Source organism: Mastomys coucha, unplaced genomic scaffold, assembly GCF_008632895.1.
Source record: "Mastomys coucha isolate ucsf_1 unplaced genomic scaffold, UCSF_Mcou_1 pScaffold5, whole genome shotgun sequence".
In the NCBI taxonomy this organism is placed as follows: Eukaryota; Metazoa; Chordata; class Mammalia; order Rodentia; family Muridae; genus Mastomys; species Mastomys coucha.
Window position 1 is genome coordinate 64,229,893 of NW_022196911.1, and position 8,560 is coordinate 64,238,452.

The 8,560-nt window shown below is 44.2% G+C and overlaps 1 protein-coding gene and 1 pseudogene across 5 annotated transcripts in view; both read right to left on the bottom strand.

The window, feature by feature from the left end:
• The window catches only part of Pfas (phosphoribosylformylglycinamidine synthase), a 56,396-nt gene that overhangs the window by 19,497 nt on the left and 28,339 nt on the right, over window positions 1-8,560 (bottom strand). For 4 of the 5 annotated variants that reach the window (XM_031354810.1, XM_031354808.1, XM_031354809.1 and 1 more), the window contains exons 2-3: window positions 2,947-3,096; window positions 163-339 (exon numbers count right to left, since the gene is read on the bottom strand). In XM_031354810.1, coding sequence (XP_031210670.1) covers window positions 163-282 — 120 coding nt within the window. In that variant the 5' untranslated portion in view covers window positions 283-339; window positions 2,947-3,096. Of the gene's footprint in view, window positions 1-162; window positions 340-2,946; window positions 3,097-8,560 lie in introns of those variants that run through there. The other variant, XM_031354812.1, reaches the window with a different exon arrangement.
• On the bottom strand, window positions 3,561-3,693 carry LOC116079288 (annotated as a pseudogene).

An 8,560-nucleotide genomic window follows, 5' to 3' on the forward strand; every position in this document is an offset into this window, starting at 1 on the left:
TGACACTGGATGTGATAACCCTCCATAGTAAGCCCGGCACTCGGAGCAGAGGCAGCATAGTCAGGAGTTTAAGGCCATCCTTAGTCACAGAGAAAATTCCAGAACAGAGTCAAACAACCCACCAAAAACAAAACAAAATGTAAACCCAGCATCTGGCTTCACCTGCCCAGTGTACATTGTAGCACAGCTCAGTCTCCACACTCTGAAGTGTTGGCAGTTTTCCTTGTAGTCTCCGAAGAACACGTCCAGATGCTGCCCCCTCATGGCCAGAGGGGCGGACATAAAAGTGAAGGACAGGGGCCATTTTTGCAGATCACCTTTTAGAGAAGAATTTGGCTCCTAAAAAAAATAAAAAAATAACATTAGTTGATTTTAAGTTTCACATACAACCCAGACACTGGAGATAGAGAAGGGAGAGTTTACAGGGGGATTCAGGAAAACAGTAACCAGAAAAGAATAACCCGGGTTTAACTAATCCTGCAAAATGTAGGCTTTTCAAGACTGGGATGAGATGAATTAGCGGTACAGCATGTTCTTAGCCCTGGGCACAACCTCCAGGCATGAATGAACACACACACACACACACACAGAGGCATTCATAGTGTGGGAGGGAGGCATACAGGCACTTCCTTTGGTCCCAGGCAAAGTTTTAAGAATGCTACCATGAACTGGCAGTGATGGCACATCACTCAAAACAAAACAAAACAAACAAACAAAAAATGCTAACATGAACAAAGAAATAAGACAATTTCAGCTCAGTGTGGCTAACACTAAGGGACAGAAACAGCAACCTGATGGGAAGAAAGAACTTCCTAGGGAATTTTTCTTCTTCTTCTTCTTTTTTTTTTTTTTTTTTTTTTTTTTTTTTTTTTTTTTTCTTCGAGACAGGGTTTCTCTGTGTATCCCTGGCTGTTCTGGAACGTACTCTGTAGACCAGGCTGGCCTCGAACTCAGAAACCCGCCTGCCTCTGCCTCCCAAGTGCTGAGATTAAAGGCATGTGCCACCACCGCCCGGCTGACTTTTTTCTTTTTTTAAAGATTTATTTTTATTTATTGTATATGTGTATGAGTACATTGTAGCTGTACAGATAACAGTGAGCCATCATGTGTGTGGCTGCTGGGAATCAAACTCAGGAACTCTGCTGCTTCCGCTTGCTTGGCCCGGCTAGCATGTAACTCACTGTAGCTGTCTTCAGACACCCCAGAAGAGGGCATCAAATTTCATTATGGGTGGTTGTGAGCCACCATGTGGTTGCTGGGAATTGAACTCAGGAAGAGGTCAGTCTGGAAGAGCAGTCAGTGATCTTAACAACTGAGCCATCTCTCCGGCTTAGACTCTCATAAAGAGATTTCTATTTCTTCTTCCCATTTTCTTCTTTCAAGGGGAATAGTTTACTGAGTTCATGGGAAAGGAACTGGAAGGTAGGCAGTAACCGCAGTATGGCTGTCGTGCCCAACCAGGCAGCTTTGCTTTGCTATGCCTCTGCTCTTCTCCATTATAGGGAAATCTACTCCATCCAAACAATTGCTCAACTGGATGCACAGGCACAGGATTCAGTGATGAAGCACCCGCCTAGCACGGCATGGCCTGAAGTTCAATTCTCAGAACTAGGAAAAGTAAAACTGAAGCCAACCTTAACTGCTGTTCTCCCTCAGCCTCTCCATATAATTAGTGTGAGGACAAATCTACTCCCACACATAGGTTAAATCTCTTGCCTTTTCAGGTCTACCACCTCCTGAGTCCATGTCACCATTATCATGCATTTGGACTGATCAATGTATTGTTTCCTTTGTTGCTGCTCTTGGTTTTATGAGGAAAGTCAGGTTACCATAAAGCCCAGGCTGGTCTGGAAAACAGCTCTTCTTAATGTTGAGCTTAGGGTCATGCATCACCACACCCAATTGCACTGAATTCTTCAATGGTGTGATTCCATTACTGCACAACCACATCCTATTTGCCATAGATAGTATAAAGATCATGACTTCTAGACTGGTGAGATGGCTTAATGAATAAACACTTGCCTCTGCTAGGCATGGTGGTAAAGGCCCCGAAGCCCAGCAGGGGAAGGTGAGTCTCAGAGTTTCAGGATTTATATAGTTGCAAGCCAACCAGGGCTCTATAATGAGATCTTGTTTCAAGAAAACAAGACCAACCAACCAACCAAGTTGTTAAATGAATGTACCCTTTATTCCCATCATACCTCAGTTTTCCTGCCCCCATACACACTCAGTCTTCCTTAAAAAAAAAAAAAAAAAAAAGAAGCAAGGGTGACACATGCTTTTAATCCCAGGAGGCAGAGGCAGATGAATCTCTCTGACTTAAAGGCCAGCCTGGTCTACAGAAGTTCCAGGACATCCAGGGTTACACAGAGAAACACCCAGGGTCTCGTTTAGCTCAGGCTGACCTCTAATTGGCTGTATAACTGAGGATGACCTTGAATTTCTATTCCTTCTACTCCCCAAACCTCTCGGGTGCTGTAATTTCTGGTGTTCTTCACAACACTTGATTTATGAGGTTGTAACACTCGAACCCAGGACCCTGAGCTACATCTGCAGACCTCTGTAGTTATTTCGTCTCTCATTCCCAGCGAAATATGTTTCAGAAATAACGGAACAGGGTTTTATTTCGGGACTGTATTCCCAACAGCTAGTATGGTGCCTGATACAAAGCAGGTGGTCTTCACATTTTTCGAATGAATGAATGAATGAATGAACGAACGAACGAGTCCATGAGCGGAGGCTCTTTCTGTCTGGTCGTCCCACCTACTCCGAGTGCCTGCGAACACGCGCTACAACAGACAGATGCTCTACCTAAGGCAAGTGGATCCAGCTGACCCAGCCCGGCCTGATAGGGAAAACGACGCGGCTTGGATTCGGTTTGAACGTGTGAGCAATGGAACCGCATCAGGGAGCGAACTCAGGGGAGGACGCGCAAATTTTACTCACCTGAACCTGTACACGCAGGGCCAGAGACTCAGGAATCCTAGCGCGCCGAACGTCATCAGTGAGCGCCACCGCCTGAGATGAGTTTTGGCGGGCTAGAGCGACTACGCCCCTGCTGTGGGCGGTGCCGTCGTTCCGGGCTGTGGGTTGGAGCTGTTGGAGTCACAAACAAGAACCTGATGTAGAAGCCCAACCCTGTATTCCAGCACTGAGAGGCCAGGGCAGACAGGAGTATCTTTGAATTCTAGACTAGCCTGGTCTACATAGCGAGCTCCAGGCCAGCCAAGGATGTACAGAGAAACCTTTTGTCAAAAACAAAACAAAACAAAACAACAAACAAAACTCAAAAAAGAGAAAACGCCTAGCCCAGCGGTGGTAGCACAGGCCTTTAATCCCAGCGCTTGGGAGGCAGAGGCAGGCGGATTTCTGAGTTTGAGGCCAGCCTGGTCTACAGAGTGAGTTCCAGGACAGCCAGAGCTACACAGACAAACCCTGTCTCGAAAAGAAAAAAAGAAAACGCCTTGAATTTGAAATATCGTTTGAGAAAATGTTATTTCATTGATCACTAATTGAGAAAATGCCTTACAGCTGGATCTCATGGAGGCACTTCCTCTCTGATGACTCTTAACTTGTCAAGTTGACACACAAAACCATCCAGTACACTAGCCAAAATTACATTTAGTTTTCAATTAGCAATAATCGCGCCTCGGATAAACCTCATTGGCTACGATACTGCCACTGCGCAAAGCTCCAAAATTACATTTAAAAAGTTAACGTGTAGCTGGGCGGTGGTGGCACACGCCTTTAATCCCAGCACTCGGGAGGCAGAGGCTGGTGGATTTCTGAGTTTGAGGCCAACCTGGTCTACAGAGTGAGTTCCAGGACAGCCAGGGAAACCCTGTCTCGAAAAACCAAAAAAAAAAAAAAAAAAAAGTTAACATGTAAAACTTTTTGGCTCTCTGTATTTTTCTCTCTTCTGCTTCTTTGTTTATGCAAGATAAGTTGGTTTTTCCAAGGTCATTTAATTTAGAACTTGTTACTTTGATCTTGATAGAATGTAACAGTCTAAGATTCTCAAACTCATGGGAAACCTAGGGGAAAGTACCCCAAAACCCTTTTTAAAACAAAACAAAACAAAAACAAAAAAACAAAATGAGAATTCTTTGTGTAGTTTTGGCTGTCCTAGAACTAGCTCTGCAGACCAGGATGGCTCCCAAATCACTGAGACACGAGCCTGGGATTACAGGCCTGGGCAACCACTGGGATCTTCACAAAACAGCCTTTTTAAAGACCCTGCTTAATACAATACAGCCAACCTAAGACCTGCAACAGACAAGAAACAAGAGGCAATGTTTAAATAGATTTTGGAAATGAAATTTAGGTTCCTTTTATTTATTTAAGATTTATTTATTTTATGTGAGTACACTGTTGTTCTCTTCAGACACGACAGAAGAGAGCATCGAATCTCATAACATGTCATCATGTAGTTTCGGGGAATTGAACTCAGGACCTCTGGAGAAGCAATCAGTGTTCAAACAGCTGAGCCATCTCTCCAGCATCTCCTTTATTACACTAGTAAATATCTTTATTTATTTATTTATTTATTTATTTATTTATTTATTTATTTTTGGTTTTTCAAGACAGCGATTGTGTAGCCCTGGCTGTCCTGGCACTCACTCTGTAAACCAGTCTGGCCTCGAACCCAGAAATCTGCCTGCCTCTACCTCCCAAGTACTAGGATTAAAGGTGTGGGCCACCACTGCCCAGCAGTAAATTTATTTATATTGTTCTGTCTTCTGATAGTAAAGACTTCATCACTATTTGCATAGAAAGGCTATGAGAATATACATGGCATATATGGATAAGAGAATATGTTTTTTTTATTAGGAAGAATTTTTATGTGATAAAATGTTGCCCAGGCATGGTGCCTCACTCATGTAATCTCACTTGGGAAGTGGAGGCAGGAGGATCAGAAATTCAAGGTACATAACATTGAGATAAACCTGGGCTACATGAAACCCCCAGTCTAAAACAAGAAACAAACCGAATAAAATTTAAAAAATGGGGGAGGGGGTTGTCCCAAGGTAAAATGACTAGATTTACCAAATGGAAAAGGAACAATAAGGACAAAATAAAAAATTGTAAACATGTTGCAAGCTGTTGGTAGATAAGACTTGGAGCTAGTGAGTATGATGGTGAAAGCAGTTAAAAATCCTGTGGGTAGCAGTGGAGAGGGCTTGGTGTAGGACCACCTGCCTGAGTTGGAGTTTGTGCACTGCACTGGGATGCAGGCGCTCTCAGGAGACACTTGTGAGCCACTGGATGAGGGTGCTTAGAACTGACCTGGGTCCTCTGTAAGAGGTACCTGCTATGCTCTTAACTATTCAGGTATTTCTCCAATACCAAAATGAAATCTTAAAAAAAAACAAAATGAGCCGGGCAGTTGTGGCACACACCTTCTATCCCAGCACTTGGGCAGCACAGGCAGGCGGATTTCTGAGTTCGAGGCCAGCCTGGTCTACAGAGTGAGTTCCAGGACAGCAAGGGCTACACAGAAAAACCCTATCTTAAAAAACAACCACAAAACAAAACAAAACAAAAAAAGAAAAGGAAACAAACACAACAGCCAGCTCTGGTTCATTACTGGCTCCCTCTGAGATTCTTTATTTGATAAAGCAAAGGATCAGTCTTACCTAGGTGGAGGTCCTTAAAGGGTAAAGGTTCAGACAGCAGCTTGGCTGCTTTGTATCTACCCATGCTGCTTCTGATCTGACCTGTTCCACCAACGTTAAAGTAACCTGAATTTTTTTTTTTTTTTGGGTTTTTGAGACAGGGTTTCTCTGTGTAGCCCTGGCTATCCTGGAACTCACTCTATAAACCAGGCTGGCCTCCAACTCAGACATCAGCCTGCCCCTGCCTCCCAAGTGCTGGGATTAAAGGCGTGCACCTGTGCGCCCACCACCGCCCGCCCGGCAAAGTAACCTGAAATTTAAACCATACCAATGCGATGGTGGAGAAGACCCAGCCCACACCTATGGTTTCTATCTACAAATCCTCAAAGGTGAATCCTGGGCTCTAGAGCACATGGTCATTGATGAAGCTGCTACCTTAGCAGTAACTCCTTTGTTTCATGCCTACCAGCCATATTGCTGACATAAAAGCAGCTTGACTATAGACATAGAAAAATAGTTTGGCTCAGAGCAAGGTCAAGTCGATCATATATTCTGAGGCTTATTATTATTATTTTTTAAATTTTATTTATTTTATGTATGAGTACATTGTAGTTGTCTTCTGACACACCAGAAAAGGGTATCCAATTCCATTACAGATGGTTGTGAGTTACCACGTAAGTGCTGGGAATTGAATTCAGGACAGAAGAAGAGCAGTCATTCCTCTTAATCACTAAGCCACCTCTCCAACCCCAAGGCTTATGGCTTATATTATTATTATTATTATTATTGGAAATTTCCCAACTGTAGCCTTCAGTGCTCTTAACCACTGAACCATCTCTCCAGCCCCAAGGCTTATTATTATTGAAAACTCCCCAACTGTAACCTTCACTCAGGATCCATCAAAATAGAGGTCAGCCAGAAACTGTTTACAAAACAAAACAAAACAAAACTCCCTGTACCCACTTAACAGCTCATTGTGGTTTTATGAACATAGCTGTGTTTTATCGCCTTCTCAAGAGCTTGGCCCGAGCTCCTGGCCTTAGCACCGAGATGGGCAGCTGTCATTCCCACTCCTAAATATAGCACTGATGCCTTCCCTGCGAGCTGTGATCACTGCCCCAAAACCACAAACCCCTCCCAGCTTAGCTTCACCAAGCTATCAGGTACCTCCCTCGTTCTCTTCCTTGTTTGGTGGGCAAAGAATCTCCTTCCCCAACCTTATCAGCTAGCCTATATCAGCCATTCGACGGTATAAGAGGCCACCAGCCCTCCACATGACCTTATGCGATGTTTGTGTCCTTCTCTTTCTCTCTCCGGTCTGCTCCGCCTCCTGGGACCCGGAAGTCCCACCTTTACCCTTCGTCCACCAATTGGCTTCTGCCTTTTTTTTTTTTTTAAAGACTTATTTATTTGAGTAGACTGTAGCTATCCTCAGATACACCAGAAGAGGGCATCAGATGGCCATGAACCAGCATGTGATTAACAGGGACTTGAACTCTGAACCAGCAGTAAGTGCTCTTAACCACTGAGCCATCTCTCTCTCCAGGCCTAGTTTCTGCCTTCTTTTTTGGGGGTGAGGGGTGGAGTTTGAGACAAGGTTTCTCTGTGTAGCCTTGACTGTCCTGGAACTCACTCTGTAGACCAGGGCGGCCTCGAACTCAGAAATCTGCCTGCCTCTGCCTCCCAAGTGCTGGGATTACAGGCGTTCTCCACCACCACCCAGCAGTTTCTGCCTTCTTTATTGACCAAATCAAGAACCAGTTAAGGAACTAGATTTATATATCAGCTCCTTCCCCTACAAAGCTGGCTCTGAGAAATGGCCAAAGTTGTAGTTTACAGCTCCAGAGCTTGATCAATGTATCTTGGTATGTGCACTCAATAAACCAGCTTTATTTAACTGAGATCAGGGTCTGAGTGGTTTGTGCAGCAGTTCCCAGACCCTAACAGTCATAGACAGGATAATTGACCAGTGACAGGGAAACGGTGAAAGCAAAAGGAATGGTAATTTTGATAGGTGGGTTTTTTTTTTTTTTTTTTTTTTTTTTTTTTTTTTTTTTTTTTTTTTTGAGACAGGGTTTCTCTGTGTAGCCCTGGCTGTCCTGGAACTCACTCTGTAGACCAGGCTGGCCTCAAACTCAGAAATCTGCCTGCCTCTACCTCCCGAATGCTGGGATTAAAGGTGTGCACCACCACCGCCCGGCTAAAGCCTCTCTTACAACTGCTCCAGCCTCCTTTACTAAAACACCTATCAAAGCCTGGAGGTAATGTCGCACGCCTTTAATCACAGCGCTTGGCAGAGTGCTGTGGCAGAGGCAGGCAGATTTCTGAGTTTGAGGCCAGCCTGGTCTACAGAGTGAGTTCCAGGACAGCCAAGGCTACACAGAGAAACCCTGTCTTGAAAAACAAAAAACAAACAAACAAACAAAAACAAATAAGAGGCTTTTTTTTTAAAATTTACTTATTATTATAATTATAATTAAGTACACTGTAGCTGTTTTCAGATGCACCAGAAGAAGGCGTCAGATCTCATTACCGGTTGTGGTGAGCCACCATGTGGTTGCTGGGATTTGAACTCATTTGAACTCATGCTCTTCAGAAGAGCAGTCAGTGCTCGTACCGTGCTCGTACCCGCTGAGCCATCTCACCAGCCCAAAAAGAGGCTTTAATATTGGGGGTGGGGTTCCTGCTTTGGAGGAAAGAGGAAATAGTTGGGATGAGACATTTAGTTTAAGTTGCACGTTTTTGTGTATACAGGGTATCTTGTAACCCAGGCTGACCTGGAATCCCTGATCTTCCTAACTCCACCTCCCAAGTGTTGACTGTGGAGTTGCAACTTCATACTGGCTCTCATTCTCAGATACATTCTTTCACTGTATCATTCAAGCTGTCCTGGAACTAATCCTTCAAAGTGGCTGAAATTACAGGCACATACCACCACTGGCTCC